The sequence below is a fragment of the Podarcis bocagei genome (assembly GCF_964188305.1).
Source record: "Podarcis bocagei genome assembly, chromosome: 18".
NCBI classification, from domain to species: domain Eukaryota; kingdom Metazoa; phylum Chordata; class Lepidosauria; order Squamata; family Lacertidae; genus Podarcis; species Podarcis bocagei.
The window spans coordinates 9,895,110-9,914,932 of record NC_138144.1 but is presented as its reverse complement, the minus strand read 5'-3'; the positions used below and the strand labels follow the sequence as shown (position 1 = coordinate 9,914,932).

At 48.0% G+C, this 19,823-nt stretch overlaps 2 protein-coding genes across 4 annotated transcripts in view; one reads left to right on the top strand and one right to left on the bottom strand.

The window, feature by feature from the left end:
* Positions 1-2,276, top strand: part of AP3D1 (adaptor related protein complex 3 subunit delta 1) — a 47,446-nt gene extending 45,170 nt beyond the window's left edge. For all 3 annotated transcript variants that reach the window (XM_081177612.1, XM_081177611.1, XM_081177610.1), the window contains one exon: positions 118-2,276. In XM_081177612.1, the coding sequence (XP_081033738.1) occupies positions 118-213 (96 nt within the window). In that variant the 3' untranslated portion in view covers positions 214-2,276. The remainder of the gene's footprint in view (positions 1-117) is intronic.
* A 1,048-nt stretch (positions 2,277-3,324) lies between these two features.
* On the bottom strand, positions 3,325-19,067 carry IZUMO4 (IZUMO family member 4). The gene is made up of 11 exons (XM_081178022.1): positions 18,763-19,067; positions 18,070-18,150; positions 17,669-17,740; positions 13,808-13,834; positions 12,019-12,094; positions 10,156-10,203; positions 7,536-7,550; positions 6,599-6,646; positions 5,902-5,919; positions 4,291-4,313; positions 3,325-3,501 (listed from the first exon to the last, which is right to left on the bottom strand). Exons 1-11 carry the CDS (start codon positions 19,037-19,039, stop codon positions 3,401-3,403), a joined length of 786 nt encoding a protein of 261 aa, XP_081034148.1. The 5' UTR covers positions 19,040-19,067; the 3' UTR covers positions 3,325-3,400.
* Between the last annotated feature and the right edge of the window lie 756 nt (positions 19,068-19,823).

Sequence of the window (19,823 nt, the reverse complement as noted above, 5' to 3'; positions counted from 1 at the left end):
GCATCCTAGGGGAGTCGCTCCACCTCCTTTGATTGTGTTGGTTGGCCAAAATCCGTGTTTGCTGTCTGATTTCTCTCTGTCCGCACCCACAAATGAAAAACCGCTCTCTTTCCAAAGGGAGAGAACTCCGTCTCCGTCGATGCCAAGTGCAACGAGCCGACCTTGCTGGGCAACCTGCTGTCTGAACTCAAGGAGACCTTGTCGAAGTGCTGAGTTGCTCCCGAGAAACTGGTGCGATCCGTTCTCCTCCCCCCGAGAGAGGAGTGTCGTGAGGCTCACACAGACTGAATCCGGCCGAGCGATAAAGATTCCTCTCCCCTCCCCTCTCTCTCCCCATGCGCACGTACGGTCCTCCCCTACCTGCCCCTCCTGGGGGCGGGCATTTTCCCACTCCCACTCCGCCCTGGGACGCGGGGCGTGGGGGTGGGTGTTGTTTTTCGGTTCTGGCGGTTTACACATCCCGAAGCTGTAGTCTTTTCTCTCTCCCCCCCCCCTTCCCTCACATTCCATTTTGAACTTTTCGACCAGCCGTGGTGGGGAACTTCTTCTGTACCAGAGAAGTGCCCTGTTATCGTTGACGCAGCCACCCAAGAGATCCTTGCCACAGTCGATGGCCCCATGAGGTGTGGTGCAGAGCGACCCAAGAAATCGCAGGCACCGCATCTCTTTAAATTGGCTCCAATTTCACGGTTGCTCTTCTGGGTCACCACCCTCAATAGCGTGGTGTTCCACATCCAGACTGGCTGTACCTCTCATTAGTTTTGTTGTTGCTGTTGTTGGGGTTTTTTGGTTTTTTAAGCCCTGGCTTCCCTCCCACCTCCCACCATAAGCCAGTTGTGTTTGCCTCCCCTCCTGCCTTCCGAGGACGGGATTCATTCCCGTTCTGTGAGATAGATCAACTCCCCTTCCCCTTCCCGTGGGTCTTTGTGATGTCCACTTAGAGAGAGAGAGAGAGCAAAATCTCACATTCCTGAAGTTTTTATTTTGTTTAGAATGTAGCAAAAAGAAAACTGGAAATCCAAAGGTTCGTTGTCTCTTGGTTTTGTGTGTGGATCCCCCCCCCCCACTTTATTTTTGACATTTTTATTTGGCTTACCATGTTAGGTTGACCCCTTTGGCTGCTGCTGCTCTGGCCAGGGTCCTCCCACCATGACCCCAATTACCCCTTTTCGCCCCATATTCCACCTGCTCCCATAAACTGTGCCTTGGGCTTCTGAACTCCCAGCTCAAGACTCTAATCGATCAGCCGCGTGACATTGGTCCGAGAAACTGGCAGACCGCACAGCTTGTGGGACGGCTTCCTTGTGTTTTTTGGAGATTCTTGGCTGGAATCAAGACTTCTTCCCTCTAGTTTTGACAAACCTTCCCCCAAGCTCCTGTCCCGTAAGACGGAAGTGAGCCGGCGACTTATTTATTTTGAAATCAGCTTGATCACTGTTGAGGAATATGGCACTTAGCAATTTTTTAAAAAGAACCCACCTGTTTCACAAAATATCATTTTTCAACCTCCCCCCCACCCCCAAATAAAGTATATTTTGTGGGATGCAGGGAGAGCACAGAAACAAGCATGAAAACCCTGGTCTCTGGCTTGCTTTTTGATGTACTGCTTGTTTCAAGACACGGGTGCCTCAACCTTTTCCCCCCCTCCCCATTTAGGGGTAGGTTTGGGTTTTTTTAAATCCAAAACCACTTGCAAAATGCTTGCCGGCTTGGGGAAAGAGGGGTGCGTTTTGCTCTGGCAGAACTTGATTTATCAGATGGATCCAGGTCTCCCCTCTCCCACATTATCGTCGGGGCCCATGTTGCTTGATAAAAGTATTAAAAAAGTTCTTTGGGGCGGGGAGAAGCTCCTGGTCAACCTTCCGTGGCTTAGTCCGGATTTTTGCGTACGCGTTGGGAGGGAGACTGCACGGCGTCTTTTAAATTTGTCTTAAAAAGGACAAAGGTTCCTTGGAATTAGTGGATTAAAAAAAGAAGTATATATATATCTATATATGTGTACATATATTCCTGGATGAAAAAAACAACCCTCACTTTAGCATGTAGATTATGTTCTCTTGCAGAAACCTTTTGGTGATTCTAGAACCTTTAAAAAACTGTATAATGTGTTATGTTTTGGGGGGGGGGAGGAAGAAGAAAATCAAACTTATTTGCTATCGACATTCCCCCCCTTTCCCCTGAAATCCCCGAAAGAGAAAAACGCCACAAAGCTGCTGTACCAATTTTTGTGTGTGCGTGTGTGTATGTTGAGATGATCCAATAAAACTACAAAACCAGCTGACTCTTGAAAGGTCTTTCATCTTTCCCCCCACTTTGGAAAAGCTTCAGTTTTGGGTAAAGGTAAAGGGACCCCAGACCATTAGGTCCAGTCGTGGCCGACTCTGGGGTTGCGGCGCTCATCTTGCTTTATTGGCCGAGGGAGCCGGCATACAGCTTCTGGGTCATGTGGCCAGCATGACTAAGCCGCTTCTGGCGAACCAGAGCAGCACATGGAAACGCCATTTACCTTCCCGCCGGAGCGGTACCTATTTATCTACTTGCACTTTGACGTGCTTTCAAACTGCTAGGTTGGCAGGAGCAGGGACCGAGCAACGGGAGCTCACCCCGTAATTTCGGGGATTCGAACCGCCGACCTGATTGGCAAGTCCTAGGCTCAGCGGTTTAACCCACAGCGCCACCCGCGTCGGTTTTGGTTACTTACCTGTAATGGTTCTAGGGGTTGCTCGTGCGTAAGCCAGTGCAAATACCTGGCTGGGTTGCCTGAGTGAACCTTTTCTGTCCGGACAGCCACTCTCCCGTGGCTGACTCAATCGCTGGCAGAATCCGTCAGTGGGCGTTTCTTAAACTTCTTCCAGCAAAGAAGCTCTTTGACGCCTAGTCGCCTCCTACTCTCTCTGCACAAAAGCCTTCTGCGCAAGGAGGGCGTGGGCAGCGGAGGACCTCTACTCTCCCGGCTCGTCCCTGGCAAGGAGTCATGGGACCGCCTCGCCGCTTCCCCCCTCTGCCCCCCTTCTCCACTGGTGCTACGCTGATTCTCTTCCCCAGAGGATGGGCTGCTTCTCCCAATCTCGGGACGCTCTCCGGAATCCCTCTGGCTCTTGCTCTCCCCCTCCGGCACTGATGGCAGTTCCCTGACATTACCCATTAATTCACCATTTCGTTTTTTCCTGAGCCATCAAACCCCTTTTTCAGTTGATCCCATTTTCCCTTTCAAAAGACCCGGACCATTTCATATGTAGTTAGGAGGGATCTACCAGGTTCCTGGCTGTTTGTAAAACCAAGGAGACCATCTTTCTGATACAACCAAGCTCGACAGCAGCAAACTGCAGGGGTCCCTCTATCCATAATTTTATTACATCAAAGTGGGCTCTCCATAGAACATTGCGGAAAAGAAAATAATTCAGCAGATTGGGGCGAGGAGCTGGAGAACGGGGGTTTCTCCCTCTAGCTCCTTCAGCGCCATCAAGTTGAGCCAGTTTTTCGAGAGGGTGCTTTCTATACCTAGGGGACACAAAGCAGGCGTTAGAGACCCTCCTTGTAGCTGCTGTCCCTAAAACCGGCATGCAGCGCCCTTCTGACTCCACCTTTCCATCTCTGTAACATGGTGGCATAACAGATTAGGAACCTGTGGCCTCCCCAGGTGTTGGAGGACAACTCCATTCCTGATTTTTGGGCTCGCTGGATGGTGGCTGTTTGCCAGGAGTCGGCAGCCACAGAGGTTCCTACGTCCCTTCCTGAAGAAGATGCGCAATCCCTCGAAAGAATGCGTCTTTAAGATGGAACCATTACAGTGGTGCCTCGCAAGACGAAAAGAATCCGTTCTGTGATTCTCTTTGTCTAGCGGTTTTTTCGTCTTGCGAAGCAAGCCCATTGACGGATTAGCGCTTTTAGCGGCTTATCTGCTGATTGGATCAGCTGATAAGCGGCTTAGCGGCTTAGAAAAGGGGGGGGGACCAGCAGGAACTCACAAGACATTGTCTTGCGAAGCAAGCCCATAGGAAATTCGTTTTGCGAAGCACCTCCAAAACGGAAAACTCTTTCGTCTAGCGAGTTTTCCGTCTTGCGAGGCATTCGTCTTGCGGGGCACCACTGTACTCCCATCTCCCACGTGGTCTGGGAGGAAGGAGGTGAGAGTCCAGGAAGAGATGGGCCAGAGACGTATCTCCCTTCTTGATCTAAGAAGAGGTCTTCCTTGCTAATGGAAGAGAATGCCTCTATTTCACATCAGCCCATAAGTCATGAAGAAGCCATGCCCCCTGCAGCACCCAAGTCGAAGTTTTGGAAACTTACTCGTAAAGTTCAGGTTCTCTGGTCTGCGGAAACAGAGGAAGACACGGAGTTAAGTTCAACGCCATGTGCCGGTTGTATACATGTGTCGATAAAAAACAAAACTGCTAAAGACGCCACTGTCTCCCCTGGCCTTTATTTCAAGGAGGCCAAACCCTGAGTTAGTGCCCAGAACCCCTGGAGTCTCTCAGCACTTGGAGATTTGGGTGTGTGCAACACTGGTGTCAGAAGTGGGATTCTACTGACCTCCTTTCCAGGGAAACTGAGTCCTGGGTAGATGCAGGAACCCCTGGAATCTCTCGCTGCTCAAGAGATTGGAGTGGCGTGTAACAATATTTATCATAGTTTCAAAGTGTGATTGTTTTAAGCTGTTTTTATGTACGTTAACAATCATTGCATTGCAAATCACTTCCAGATGCCTCGTGGGAAGCAATTCATTAGTGAACTGAATAAGGAAGAGCACGATTTTCTGCCAGAGTGTGCTGGGAGCTGTCTTTTTAAGAATATTAGATGGCCTATCTATTCCAGCACCCTCTTCTTGCAGTGCCCAACCAGATGTCTCTGGGAAACCCAAAGGCGTGATTCGAAGACAAGAGCCCTCCCCTCTCTTGTGTTTTCCAGCAGTTGTTATTCGAAGCATTACTGCCTCCAATCATGGCGGGCAGAGCATAGCCACCTTGGCTAGCAGCCATCGATGGCCATGAATTTGTCTAATCCTCCTTTAAAGCCTTCCAGTGGCAGTGAGTTCCACAGTTCAACTGTGCCGTGTGACAAAGGACTTTCATCAGTCCTGAATCCTCCAAGCTTTGTCAGATATCCAAAAGTTCAAGTGTTCTGAGAGGCAGAGAAAAACTTCCCTCTATCTGCTTTCTCCAAATGATGCGTGAACTCTCACGTAACCCCTTTCTGCACTAAAGGTAAAGGACCCCTGACCGTTAGGTCCAGTCGTGGCCAACTCTGGGGTTGCAGCGCTCATCTTGCTTTACTGGCTGAGGGAGCCGGCGTACAGCTTCCGGATCATGTGGCCAGCAGGACTAAGCCACTTCTGGCGAACCAGAGCAGCGCATGGAAATGCTGTTTACCTTCCCGCCGGAGCGGTACCTATTTATCTACTTGCACTTTGATGTGCTTTCGAACTGCTAGGTTGGCAGGAGCAGGGACCGAGCAACAGGAGCTCACCCCGTCGTGGGGATTCGAACCACCGACCTTCTGATTGGCAAGTCCTAGGCTCTGTGGTTTAACCCACAGTGCCACCCACGTCCCCTTTCTGCACTAAAAAGCCCCAAATACTGCAACCTTTCTCCATCCCATTGATCCTTCAGGTTGCCCCTTTTCTGAACTTTCCCCTGCTCTACAATCTCCTTTTCAAGGAGAGGTGACCAGAACACAACAGGGCATTCAAAACATGGCCACACCATAGACCTGCGACATTATGGGATTAGGATAAGGGCGCTGGGAACTGTCGCTTTGCAAGAGGCAAACTACAGCTGTCTTTGGGACTATCTCTGGCAGAATCCATTTTTGAAAATGTTGTGTGCGTGCGCAGCCACAAACACAACAACCACTTTCGGCTCAGCAACTCCCGTCCATCTTTCCTCGAGGCCGGTTGTTTACCTTGTAGATGTGCAGTGGCTGAAAGATAAAGGAGTAGGGAGAGAAATACAGAATTGTACAGTTGGAAGGGACCCCCACTGCAATGCTCTAAAAATGTTCTTGGCGGTTTCTTAAACACATTGATGCCGTGGGTCCCAATTCCTTTCCTTCCCCCTGTATCTGCCTCCCTCTTTCCTTGTGGACCCTGTAGGTGCTGTAAGCTGCCCAGAGCGGCTTGGGAAGCCCAGCCAGATAGGCGGGGTATAAATAATAATAAAAACATTATTATTCTTCCAGGTTTACACCTGCTTAGCTGCTGCAATGCTGCATCAGCAGGAATTGATAGGCGTTCAAAGGGTCCCCCAGCCCCCCTGCTGAACGCAGGATGCAACATAAAATCCCACAGTAAATCTGTAAAGCACAGAGTAAAATCCTGCAAAGCACAACATCCCTGACAGGATGGCCGTCCTGTCTTCCCTTCAGCTCTGGCTCCGCTTCCTGGGACGGAACAAATATCCCAGAAAGGGGCCACTCCTCTGTAGGACTGAGTCCCTGCTATATCCTCTCGACAGATATTCATTAATTTAATCTATAAGCCTCCCCCTCTCCCACAAACTCATTGTCCCAGCCGCTGTTTCCCCACTCACAACTGTTGCCCTACGTTTTGTGGTGAAGTACCTCAGTTTTTCCAATGGCTTTCAAGGAAATGGGCGCCTACCTAAATCCCGGGAGTTGCTTCAGTGCCATCGACCACTCGCCTGGGTTCCTGTGAAGACAGCAGCCAGGTGTTTAAAAAATCACCTGGAAGAGTTCCCAGCTAATAAAAAAAAACCACACTGAAATTTTGGATTATTTGAAGGGGGGGATATAACCAAATGAAATCACAAACAGGATTTGAAATTTGAGCAACGGGAAGAAAATGATAATAGATGAAATGGAGGAATCTGTCTTAGATGAAATGTGTGATACTATATTTGTGAAAGGGATTGGTATGAAAAACAGCATGGAAGAAAAGGCGGATATTCAAATCAAAAGAGAAATGTATAACAAATTAGAAAATCGAAATTAATTGGTTAAAGTTTTGAAAAATTAATTTAAAAATCTTAAGTTAAAAAAAAGAGTTCCTAGCAAAATCATTTCTGAGGATCTTAACGCGCGCACACACACATATTCTGCATACATACACACAAACAAACACACACACACATGACAATGTGGGTCATCTAGTCTAACCCTCTGCGATGCAGTAATCTTTTGCCCAGTGTGGGACTTGAACCCACAACCCTAAGATTAAGAGACTCGTCTTCTGCCCACTGAGCTACCCCAGCTCATCTTGCACCTCCAGGTGGGTCTCCCTTACGTGGATTCAGCTGCTCAATGTTTCAATTTGGCAACCTGGACAAAAGTGGTGTGGTGTTGTTTTTTCCCACCTCGGGGGCCAACCCAGAGCCCCCCAGCTGGTCTTTTTGGGAAACTGCTGCCCCTCTGCTGTCCGTCAGGGGGACTCCTGCCACTGCCTTCCTCGCAAGAGTGTTGCACGGGGCGCAGCCAAGGGGGCCTTGCAGAAGGGGGCAAAATCTTCCATTTCCCGCGCTCAAATTTTCGTCGCTGCAGAAAACTTTGCTCCAAAACATGCGTGAAAACGCCTGACTTACGTTGTCAAACTGTATCTGTGTGTGAGAGAGGGGGGGGGGAGGAAAAAACAGAGGATATAACAGGCTTCTTTATTTCTTTATACTTCTTCAACCAAATTCTTATATCGCTGGGTTGTAACAAAAACCTCTAAGTGGTGTGCAAGAAACATTAAATTTTACTGGTAGAAACAGTTTTGAAAATGGCTAAAAGCATTTGAAGGGACGCAGGTGGCGCTGTGGGTTAAACCACAGAGCCTAGGACTTGCTGATCAGAAGGTCGGTGGTTCAAATCCCCGCAATGACAGGGTGAGCTCCCATTGCTCGGTCCCTGCTCCTGCCACCCTAGCAGTTCGAAAGCACGTCAAAGTGCAAGTAGATAAATAGGTACTGCTCTGGCGGGAAGGTAAGCGGAGTTTCCGTGCGCTGCTCTGGTTCGCCAGAAGTGGCTTAGTCATTCTGGCCACATGACCCAGAAGCTGTACGCCGGCTCCCTCGGCCAATAAAGCGAGATGAGCGCCGCAACTCCAGAGTCGGTCATGACTGGACCTAATGGTCAGGGGTCCCTTTACCCTTTACCTTACTAAAAGCATTTGAAAGGTAATTAAAATGAGCGACAGCACTAAAAGGAGATCAAAACACATCAGTGTTTATGGGGCAACCCAGCCAGATGGGCGGGATGATGATGATAATTAATAATAATTAATAATTATAATGTGTCGGGATACTCCTCCCTAAACAAATATGTCTTAAGCAGGCACCGCAAAGAGTACCATGGAAGTTCCTGCCTGATATCAAGTGGCAGTGAGTTCCAAAGTCTTGGTGCCGCCACCTAATGGGAATCCTGTAGAGCCCCCACCAGCCAGTTCTTTCTAAAGGGGGACAGGACTGCTGCGTTCTGCTTCCCCCAAACTGCCCGGGGCTTGTCGCTTGTGCGTGGACGGGGCATTGTTGACCTCCGTAAGGTGAAAGTCTGAAGGGCCAAGGTGGGGCCCTGTGGCCCTCATTATATTGCAGGGACTGCAACTTCCAGTAGCCCCAGCAGGCCACATGGCCGGGAGCTGGGAATGGCAGGAGTTGGAGCTCTGCAAAAATGAGAGTGCCACTGATCCTTGATCTAAGGGAAGAGGCATTCCCTCCCTCCCTCCCTCCCTCCCTCCCTCCCTCCCTCCCTCCCTCCCTTCCTTCCTTCCTTCCTTCCTTTCTTTCCTTAATTTTGTTTTTATTAAATTCAATAAAGCAGAGACTGTAGCACAAAGCAACACACAGAGCAGTAATGAGCAATTTCCAAAGCGGTTCCAAAAACCCCCAGCCACAATGTCTTGATTAAAACCTGAGACATTACAAAAGTTTTCCAACCACCTGCCTGTATTCTATGAAGCAGGTGTCAGCCAAATGTCATTTTACATGGTCTTAAAACGCTGGCAGGTTCTCCACAGACAGGTTTGTGAGGCTGGTGGGAGAGCCTTATTTTCTCTCCCCCCCCCCTTTCATATGAAAAGAAGGGAGACCAGGTTTTATTTTCCTTTATAACCCCATTTGCAACTCTTCCAAGCCCAGTTCGTCGTTCTGAACTAATGTTATTGAACCACATCTCAAGAAGTCGCAACACCTGGGAGTTCCAGGGATCTGCTATCACTAGGTGTGCAGCTACCAGTAGAAAAAGAATTATGGTAAATCTTTATGCTGGGTGGTAGGGTTTGGTGAAAGCAGGGCTAAGGCTGGGCTTGGCAAGAGAGGTTGTTTAATAATTTCGGAGAGAAAACTGAAGAGCCGGGTCCAAAATATATACCGTATTTTTTGCTCTACAAGATGCACCAGACCACAAGACGCACCTATTTTTTGGAGGAGGAAAACAAGAAAAAAAATATTCTGAATCTCAGAAGCCAGAACAGCAAGAGGGATCACTGCGCAGTGAAAGCAGCGATCCCTCTTGCTTTTCTGGCTTCTGGGATAGCTGTGCAGCCTGCATTCGCTCCATAAGACGCACACACATTTCCCCTTTTTACTTTTGCAGGAGGGAAATGTGAGTCTTATAGAGCAAAAAATACAGTAAATCTTTATGCTGGGTGGTGGGGTCGGAATCTGGGTTTAGTGAAAGCTAAGGCTGGTACTGGCAAAGGAGGTTGTTTAATAATTTCGGAGAGAAAATCGAAGAGCCCGGTCCAAAATATATCTACAATTTTGCATTCCCAGCAAGCATGAAGATCTCTTCCAAGGTGCATTCTCCTTCCTCAGGATGGAATGCATCTTGCGAATAGAGGCCTTCCACCAATGATCTATGGAGGGATGCAAATTCCCCCTGCCCCTGCTGCAAGGAGGGGCATTCTCCATTCCCAGGAGCCTGTCCTGAACAGAAGCATTCTTCCATCATTTGCATGCAGTAGAGAATGCATCTTCTTAGACCACGGCAAACCTGTGACCCACCGGATGTTGCAACTCCAATTCCCACTGGCCCCAAGCCAGGGATGAGTCCAACAACTTGGGGAGGGTCCCAGGAGGCCCCTCTCCCTGTCTCGCTTCGTTCACCCTGTCTCCAGAAACACGGGGACTAGAAACTTGCCCAGGGACTGCTTGCTCCCCTTTCTTGCCTCCCAAATGCCTGCCCACCACCGCTAACCCTGCACACCCCTGGAGAACTCACATGTATTCGTAGAGGCCCTTCAAGGCGTCTTCCCAGTCTTCAGAGGACCTGGGGGGCAGAAACAGGGGACAGAATGTGGGGTTGTGGCTGGAGAGACTTCCTGGGTGTCAGGGCCAGATGGAAGCCACTTGCCCTAATGAACCAAGTCTCCCCTGTTTTTTAATATGATTATTAGTTTATATTATTTATTTTAATTTTAATTTTTTACCAACAACCAAACACAAACAGTGAAACCCCCCAGGCAGCTGGTACATTGGGTATACATAATCAATAACAACATATTCAAATCAACCATATGGACAATTTTATATACGTTAACACTCCTCCATCCACAAGGTTTATTTAAACTTTAACATTTTAATTGCCCCAAATTGTTCAAACTTACCCAAATTATTCAATATCTTCTCAAACCAATCCTCCTCTTTCTCACTGACCTCAAGCCCTTTCATTCTGTGTATCTTCACAGTTAGATAGTCTAAAATTATAATATTCTTCAGTTTTTTCCTCCATTGGTTCACCCCTAGCTCTTCTGGATTTTTTCCAATTACTCGCTATAACCTGTCTGGCTGCAGTTACCTTGCCCTTATTTTGTGTTATGAAACAAACAGATGAGGGAAAGGTACGCCCATCGTCTGCACTTTAAATTCATCGTCTTTTTTTGCAGTTTTTAATGGAAGATCAAACTAAGATCATGGCCACTGGTCCCATCACCTCCTGGCAAATAGAAGGGGAAGAAATGGAGGCAGTGAGAGATTTTACTTTCTTGGGATCCGTGATCACTGCAGATGGTGACAGCAGTCACGAAATTAAAAGACACCTGCTTCTTGGGAGAAAAGCAATGACAAACCTAGGCAGCATCTTAAAAAGCAGAGACATCACCGTACCAACAAAGGTCCGTAGAGTTAAAGCCATGGTTTTCCCAGTAGTGATGTATGGAAGTGAGAGCTGGACCATAAAGAAGGCTGATCGCCGAAGAATGGATGCTTTTGAATTCTGGTGCTGGAGGAGACTCTTGAGAGTCCCATGGACTGCAAGAAGATCCAACCTCTCCATTCTGAAGGAAATCAGCCCTCAGTGCTCACTGGAAGGACAGATCCTGAAGCTGAGACTCCAAGACTTTGGCCACCTCATGAGAAGAGAAGACTCCCTGGAAAAGACCCTGATGCTGGGAAAGATGGAGGGCACAAGAAGAAGGGGATGACGGAGGACGAGATGGTGGGACGGTGTTCTAACTGCTGGAAGTGTAAACAAGCAAATTGTTCCCCCCCCCCCATATGTAGGTGCTGGACTTGTAAGAAAGCCGAGGGTATTTTGGGATAGGATGTATGATGAGATAAAAAAGATGCTCAAAGTGATAATACACAAAAAAGTGAAGCTTTTCTCTTAGGGATTATAGGGGCAGAAGTTTCAAAAAGGATGATTAAGCTGTTGATGTAAGTAAAGAGAGCAGCTAGGATTTCTTAATGCACAAAAATTGAAGGAAAAAGCTCCCGCCAAAGAAGAATGGATAAGGAAATCAGTTTTGTTGAATTAATCAAACTCAATTGTTCTAATTGGATTTTGAATAAATGTACAGTTTAATTGTTACTGATTCTGAGTTTCATGGTGTTATTATCTTCCTTGCAAACTGCTATTCTGAATACTGCTTTCCCCCTGGGAATGAGTTGGTGGAACCAATGGGGACGTACTCCCCACACTCCTGCAAAAAAATAATGTTTGGGAACCTCTGACTTAGATTTCACACAGTGGAGAATAAGTGCAGGAAAGGTCCTGGAAGCTTTTCTGCTGTGGGAATCAACCTCCCCCAAATGCCATTTGTAATTGTATTTTTTCTAACGTGGGAATGAGAGAAAGAATTCTTACTCGCAATTATATCCAAAGCAAGCTGGCTTGGTGACGTTGCATGTCACACAAGAAACGGCTTCGTATTGCTTTATTCCTGTAAAACAAAAACAGGAAAACAGAAGACATCAAATATGGCAGCCAGATTGGTGACTGGGACCATATAACACCAGTCCTGAAAGACCAGGCATAGGCAAACTCGGCCCTCCAGATGTTTTGGGACTACAACTCCCATCATCCCTAGCTAACAGGACCCGTGGTCAGGTATGATGGGAGTTGTAGTCCCAAAACATCTGGAGGGCCGAGTTTGCCTGTGCCTGTGAAATACCTACATTGGCTCCCAGTGCGTTTCTGGGCACGATTCACAGCGTCGGTGCTGACCTTTAAAGCCCTAAATGGCCTCGGCCCAGTAGACCTGAAGGAGCATCTCCACCTCCACCACTCAGCCCAGACACTGAGGTCCAGCTCCGAGGGGCTTTTGGTGGTTTCCTCACTGAGAAGTGAGATTATGGAGAACCAGGCAGAGGGCCTTCTCGGTGATGGCACCCTCCCTGCGGAACACCCTCCCATCAGATGTCAAGGAGATATGCAACTATACAATTTTAGGGGACATCTGAAGGCAGCCCTGTATCGGGAAGTTTTTAATGCTTGATGTTTTATTATGTTTTCATATGTGTTGGAAGCTGCCCAGAGTGGCTGGGGAAACCTATCCCAGTGGGCGGGTTATAAACAAGATGGTGTTATGTGGTCCCAGCGGCTCCTCTCCGTCACCAGTCTAGCAGCCACATTCTGGATCAGTTGTAATAAAGCACTAGAACCTGCAATGCAGACGTCTTTGACATCCTCCTTTGGAATCCCTGCGCCGGCCACTCCTGCAAGCCCTCCTGTGGGCAGGTAGATCAGGACAGGAGCCTGACAGCAGGTGGCGCCAGAGCCCATGACAAGCAGAGAGGGCTCTGTTTGGTTTTGTCCCTGTTCTCCTCCTCCCTCCCTGCTGTTCTAGGAGGGCAACACTGAGACCGAGGAGGAGGAGGAGGAGGAGGAGGAGGAGGAGGAGGAGGAGGAAGATGGGAGGCAGGTGGCCGGCTGGTTGAGGCTGGTGGCGCAGCATCTTCCAGTGCCACGCATGGACCCATTTCCTCTGCATCAGAGATTAAAACGCCAGAGCATCATTTGCGATGCAAAGTCCAAACCCACGTTTTGAGGAGTGGGGCAGTTTTTTCCAGCTGAGGGGCCATCTTCCTTTGCATTCCATCACCCAGAGACCACTAGCCTTTAAAGGTGAAGGGACCCCTGACCATTAGGTCCAGTCGTGGCCGACTCTGGGGTTGCGGCGCTCATCTCGCTTTATTGGCCAAGGGAGCCAGCGTACAGCTTCTGGGTCATGTGGCCAGCAGGACTAAGCCGCTTCTGGCGAACCAGAGCAGCGCATGGAAACACCATTTACCTTCCCGCTGGAGTGGTACCTATTTATCTACTTGCACTTTGACGTGCTTCCAAACTGCTAGGTTGGCAGGGGCAGGGACCGAGCAATGGGAGCTCACCCTGTCGCGGGGATTTGAAACGCCGACCTTCTGATCAGCAAGTCCTAGGCTCTGTGGTTTAACCCACAGCGCCACCCGCGTCCCTATATAAACCACTCCTACCTGCAGCTAACCCTTCAATCATGGATGTTGGCAAACCCACAGGCTCACGTCTTGACCCCACAAAAGTCAGAGGGTCTCAACACACGCTCCCCTCTCTCCGTTCAGGCACACAAAAGGCATGGCCGTGATTCAAGATGGCACCTCCCCACAAAAGCCCAACTTACCACAATGGCGTTCACACTTCACTCTACCTAAGGAAAGGCGAGAGAGAGAGAAAATGAGTCGGTTTTTAGGCAGCGAGGTTCCCTCGTGGCTCTCTGGCCACCTCTCAAGAGTAATTGAAATTTGGGCCACGGCCATGCAGTTGATTAACTGGTTGCATTCAACCAACTTAACAGTGCTGGAGCTGAGATTCCTGCATCGCAGGGGGTTGGACTAGATGACCAGTGGGGTCCCTTTCCAACTCTTCAATGCTAGGATTCATTTCCTGCAAGGCGTTCCCAGAAGTTATGCATCCCCTCTTGATCTCAGCTTCTGCGCTTCTAATGGTATTGTGTCATTATTATTTTTTGTCATTGATAATTTTGAAAAGCAAGCAAACCACCCCAAACCAAGGAGAAATGCAGAAATGCATAAACTACTCGAAAAGAACCCCCCCCCCAAAAAACAAGGAAAACACTGAAAAACAAATTCACTAATAACCCCCCGACACAAATTTATTCCTCTTAATTATTTGCACGAATGGATGAGGAGTAGGGTTATTATGAAACTATGCTGAAATGCATTCCCACAAGATTTGTGACAAGGTTAAAGTCTTCTGGAATTATATATATAATGAGTTTAAAAAAATGTTCAGGTACCTGAAGAGACCTGAAGCATTTCTATTAGGAATGGTTGGACTGGAAATACCAAAAATAGATTAAAATTTTACTCGCCCAAAAATGGAAACAGCAGGAGCTACAATAGAAGAATGGCGGGCGAAGGTAATGGAGTATGCGGAAGTGGAAAGGCTGATCGGACGCATCCAGAACCAGGGTGATCAAGCGTTCCAGAAAGGATGGGCTAAATTTACACTATACTTAGAGACTCATTGTACACATATAAAGACACTAGCAGGACCGAGATAAGACTCGCTTTGTGAGAAGAATCAACATTCTATTGAAGACAAAAGTGAATGTTAAGACCTGATAAATATAGGAGGGAGATGTTATAAATGTGCAAAATAAAATGTAGCAGAAGGAAACCAGAAAAAGGACGGAGGGAAGTCGAAAGCTCTGCAAGAGCAAATGATATAATGGTTGTTATGTAATGGTATCATATACAGTAATTGTTAAAATTTGGAAAATTAATAAAAATTAAACAAAAAGAAAAATGTTTCCCACCGGCTGCCATATTAGAAGAGGGATTCCCAAGAGCTGAACTTTTCGATGAGACATTCCCACAAGCCATTATGGTAGAACAGGCACTTCCTTCAGCTGCCTGTTTGAAGAGGCATCCCTCTTTGTTGTGCCAATTCACTTGCTCAAAAAAAATAACAATCGAACATCAAATTGAAGATGAATTTTAACAGGGAGAAATGTAAAGTATTGCACTTGGGCAAAAAAAAATGAGAGGCACAAATACAAGATGGGTGACACCTGGCTTGAGAGCAGTACATGTGAAAAGGATCTAGGAGTCTTGGTTGACCACAAACTTGACATGAGCCAACAGTGTGACGTGGCAGCTAAAAAAGCCAATGCAATTCTGGGCCTCATCAATAGGAGTATAGCATCTAGATCAAGGGAAGTAATAGTGCCACTGTATTCTGCTCTGGTCAGACCTCACCTGGAGTACTGTGTCCAGTTCTGGGCACCACAATTCAAGGAGGACACTGACAAACTGGAACGTGTCCAGAGGAGGGCAACCAAAATGGTCCAAGGCCTGGAAACGATGCCTTATGAGGAACGGCTAAGGGAGCTGGGCATGTTTAGCCTGGAGAAGAGGAGGTTAAGGGGTGATATGATAAATGTTCAAATATATAAAAGGATGTCACATAGAGGAGGGAGAAAGGTTGTTTTCTGCTGCTCCAGAGAAGCGGACACGGAGCAATGGATCCAAACTACAAGAAAGAAGATTCCACCTCAACATTAGGAAGAACTTCCTGACAGTAAGAGCTGTTCGACAGTGGAATTTGCTGCCAAGGAGTGTGGTGGAGTCTCCTACTTTGGAGGTCTTTAAGCAGAGGCTTGACAACCATATGTCAGGAGTGCTCTGATGGTGTTTCCTGCTTGGCAGGGGGTTGGACTCGATGGCCCTTGTGGTCTCTTCCAACTCTAGGATTCTATGATTCTATGAAATTGATTCTAATTTAATACAAATTTACACGCCGACTCCCACAGCCTTGATGTTTCCCTACCCAGCCTTATTTGCTACTCAATATTACATGCATTTCCAAATAATAAATAATAATAATAATAATAAATTTTATTTATACCCTGCCCTCACTGGCCAGAGCCGGGCTCAGGGTGGCTAACACCAATAAAATTACAGGAAAAACATAATAAGGAAAAAAACCCAATTTAAAATACAGGTTAAAATGCAATTTAAAATGCAGCCTCATTTTAAAAGCAGCCCATAGATCAAAACCATAAGGGGAGGGAAGCATAAGGGTCAGACTGAGTCCAAACCAAAGGCCAGGCGGAACAGCTCTGTCTTGCAGGCCCTGCGGAAAGATGTCAAGTCCCGCAGGGCCCTGGTCTCTTGGGACAGAGCGTTCCACCAAGTCGGGGCCAGTACTGAAAAGGCCCTGGCCCTAGTTGAGACCAGTATAACCACCTTGCGACTTGGGACCTCCAGAGTGTTGTCATTTGTGGACCTTGAGGCTCTCAGTGGGGCATACCGGGAGAGGCAGTCCCGTAGGTACGAGGGTCCTAGGCTGTGAAGGGCTTTAAAGGTCAAAATCATTTGGAAGAATGGCAGATGAAGGTGATGGACTACATGGAATTGGCAGAAATGACTGGCAGAATCCGAGACCAGGGAGAAGAGTTGGTGAAAGAAGACTGGAAGAAATTTAAAGACTATTTACAGAAATATTGTAAAATTAATGAATGTTAGAAGGATGTTGGATAGAAACTAAGTGGTTTCCAACTGTAATGCTTTAGGAGATGCGAAAAAAGGTTTATAAATGGGTAAAAGCTTAATGGTAAGGATTTGCTGAACTAACAAACTGAAGTGGAATACAAAGAAGGGAGATACGAGGAGGTCCGGGGAAATAAGCGTAAGGAAGATATGTTATGGAAAATTATTGTGTGTTTTTTAACTGTTTTTATGTTGTATTTTGTTTTTTGTTTTTTTGTTTTTATTTCCACTGTTATACTTTAAAAACTTTAATAAATATCTTTAAAAAAAAATAAAGGTCAAAATCAGCACCTTAAATCTGACCCTGTACTCCACCGGGCGCCAATGCAGCTGGAAAAGCACTGGGTGAATATGCTCCCATGGCAGGGACCCCGTAAGGAGCCTCGCTGCAGCATTCTGCACCCGCTGGAGTTTCTGGGACAGCTTCAAGGGCAGCCCCGCGTAGAGCGAATTACAGTAGTCAAGCCTGGAGGTGACCGTCGCATGGATCACTGTGGCCAGGTCGGGGCAGGAAAGGTAAGGGACCAACTGCTTAATATGGTACCAACTGCTTTAGTACCTTTCAAAAATAGAATTAACACGCTTTAGCATTTTATCCAGAGGCGATGGATTCCCGTTGCCCACCATCTTGAAAGAGGCATTCCCACACAGTGGCGTAGTGTGGGTTGTCAACACCCGGGGCAAGGCAAGTAATTTGCGCCCCCTAACCCATGGATTTGTGCCCCCTAACCCGTGGATTTGCGCCCCCTAACCCTAACCCCCAGATGTTGCGCCCGGTGCGGTTGGCCCCCCCTGCACCCCCCACACTACGCCACTGTTCCCACAAGCCGGCCTGCGAGAGGGGCTTCTGCGTGAAAGAGCCATCCTGCTTTCTTAACATGCCTCTTTTTAACTAAGCCCTGCTCCGAAACACAGGTATGTATAATCCAGGAAAGAAACTCCAAACGACGGAAGGAGGGAACACTCACTTTCGATGATGGCATTCCGTAGCAATTTGACTTGTTCCTCGAAAATGGAGCGCAGGATTTCCGGAAGGACACCTTTGGGGGGGGGGGGAGAAGAGAGAGCGAGAGAGGCCCGGCAGCATGTGTGTGTGCTTTTTTTAAACTTGGTAGAGCATGAATCTTAATCTCAGGGTTGTGAATTCGAGCCCCACATTGGGCAAAAGATTCGGGCATCGGAGGGGGTTGGACTAGATACCTCTGGGGTCCCCTTCCGACTCTACAGTTCTGTGATTAGGAACATCTGCAGACTTTTGCAGAGGAATCGCAGCCCCGGGCGATTCTAGTTGCCATAAATGGTCATCCTCATCCAGGCAAACAGATAAAGGCAGACCCTTTCTATATAATCTCTATTTATATTTATTTACCTGGCTTGTAAGTGTTGCCTTTGAATAGGGTGTCCAGTTTCCCATAGACGACTGTAGCTATTGCCTGGAGTTTCTCCATCGCTGTGCAAGATGGGGAGAGATGGGGAAAAGACAGGATGTGGGGAGACAGCATACAAAAAATTATAAGCCTCCCCCCCCCCCCCCCGGAAGCTGCAGTCCACATGGACCTAAAATGCAAGGCTGCATTTTAGTTTTGGCAAAGGGACATTTTGATTTTTTAAAATAGAATAACCTGGTTTTTAGTCACCGCCACACCTTGTGGAAGGGAGTTCCACAGGTGAACCCGGTGCGGGAAAGCCTTGTCTTCCTTTGTCTAAGTGGCAGGTGGGGAGAAACCTATTTGTTTAAACTCAAGGGCCACGTTTCCTTCGAGCTGGCCTTCCCAGGGCCGCATTTCAGGGGCAACAGCGGGCGGTGCAAGGGATGTCAGAAGGCTGCGGACCCAGCTGGGCGAATGAGGGCCCGGGGCCAGGGGGGGTGGCCTGTGGAGATTTCCAGGGGCCAGGTGGAGAGGTCTCGAGGGCCACACTGGCATACAAGCCTGAATTTCCCCATCTTTGACATGGGGAGAGAGGGGGTGTTATTGCTTAGGAGGTGCTATGACCCGAGGGCCACATCGGGAGGTTTGGAGGGCCACATCCGGCACCCTGGGAGTCAGGGCAGGTGACTCACGGATCTCGGCCGGGACCCCCAGGTTGAGTTCCGCCAGGGTGTCCTGTGCCCAGCCCCGCAGCCTCCGCCCGGCAGCCGGGACGTCCCCCAGCCCCCAGGACTTGCGGCTCAAGTGGGGGGCGTAGGAGGCGAAGCGGAGGGCGAAATTGGGGTCGCACTGCAGGCAGAGCCAGGAGGGGCCCGGCCCCAGGATCAGAACCGCCACCAAGGCCAGGCATGGGGTCCGCCAACCCATCTCCCATTCCTGGCATCTCCAGGGCATCAGACAATGGGGCATTCTGGCTTCCAGGGAACGTTCCGGAACAGCCCCGGTGGTTCTAGATCGTTCTGGAGCGCGTTCCGGTTCTCCTGAGGGCAGCGTTGCCGCCTACTCCCATAACAGCCTCTTAATTACCCCGTGTGGGTCGGAGAGATGGTATTGTCGGCCATCTTCCAATGCGCCCCCTAGTGGCCCCCCGAGGGCAGCGTTGCCAACTCTCCCCTCTCCCCGCTGCTCTTAAGCGCTCTTGTGGCAGGGAGTTCCACAAGGTAGTCTGGCTAACTTTCCTCTTTTTTAAAAAAAATTAAATATTTCCTTGTGTTACAAAACAGACAAATAAGCACGGAAAGGTACAAACAGGGGAAAAGAGAGGGGACAGCTGTTTTCCAATGAAAGTGCGGTTTGTAAAAGTTTCAAATAAATAAAGAAACATGCAAAATGGGAGCTTTTTACAATTGATTTAAAAAGACAACCAAATGAACCGGACTCTTTGGCAGGTTTTGAATAAACATACACAAATTTATTGGTTGATAACATGGTAGACAGATAATATGTAAGGAAATGTATAGTTTTATAACATGCAGAGAATAATATGTGCTGAGAAAACAGAGAGAGGAGCTGAGGGAAGTCTCGGGGGGGGGAGGGTTTGAAGGGGGGAATAATGAATATGATATGTTTTGATAATTTGTTATGTTGAAATTGTTAATAAAAAATTAAAAAGAAAAAAGAAACATGCAGATAGACTGCCTCTGGCTGGGATGCTTCACACTGACTATAGTTGCTGGTTACCCTTGGTAGATTT

What these genes read in the sequence shown, in the direction of transcription:
- IZUMO4 (XM_081178022.1), bottom strand. Translation starts at nt 19,039, where the DNA reads ATGCCCCATTGTCTGATGCCCTGGAGATGCCAGGAATGGGAGATGGGT. An exon ending in ACGGAATGCCATCATCGAAA is followed by an intron (nt 13,835 to 17,668) that starts GTGAGTGTTCCC and finishes GCCTTTCCTTAG; the next exon opens with GTAGAGTGAAGTGTGAACGC. An exon ending in TGCTTTGGATATAATTGCGA is followed by an intron (nt 10,204 to 12,018) that starts GTAAGAATTCTT and finishes TCTGCCCCCCAG; the next exon opens with GTCCTCTGAAGACTGGGAAG.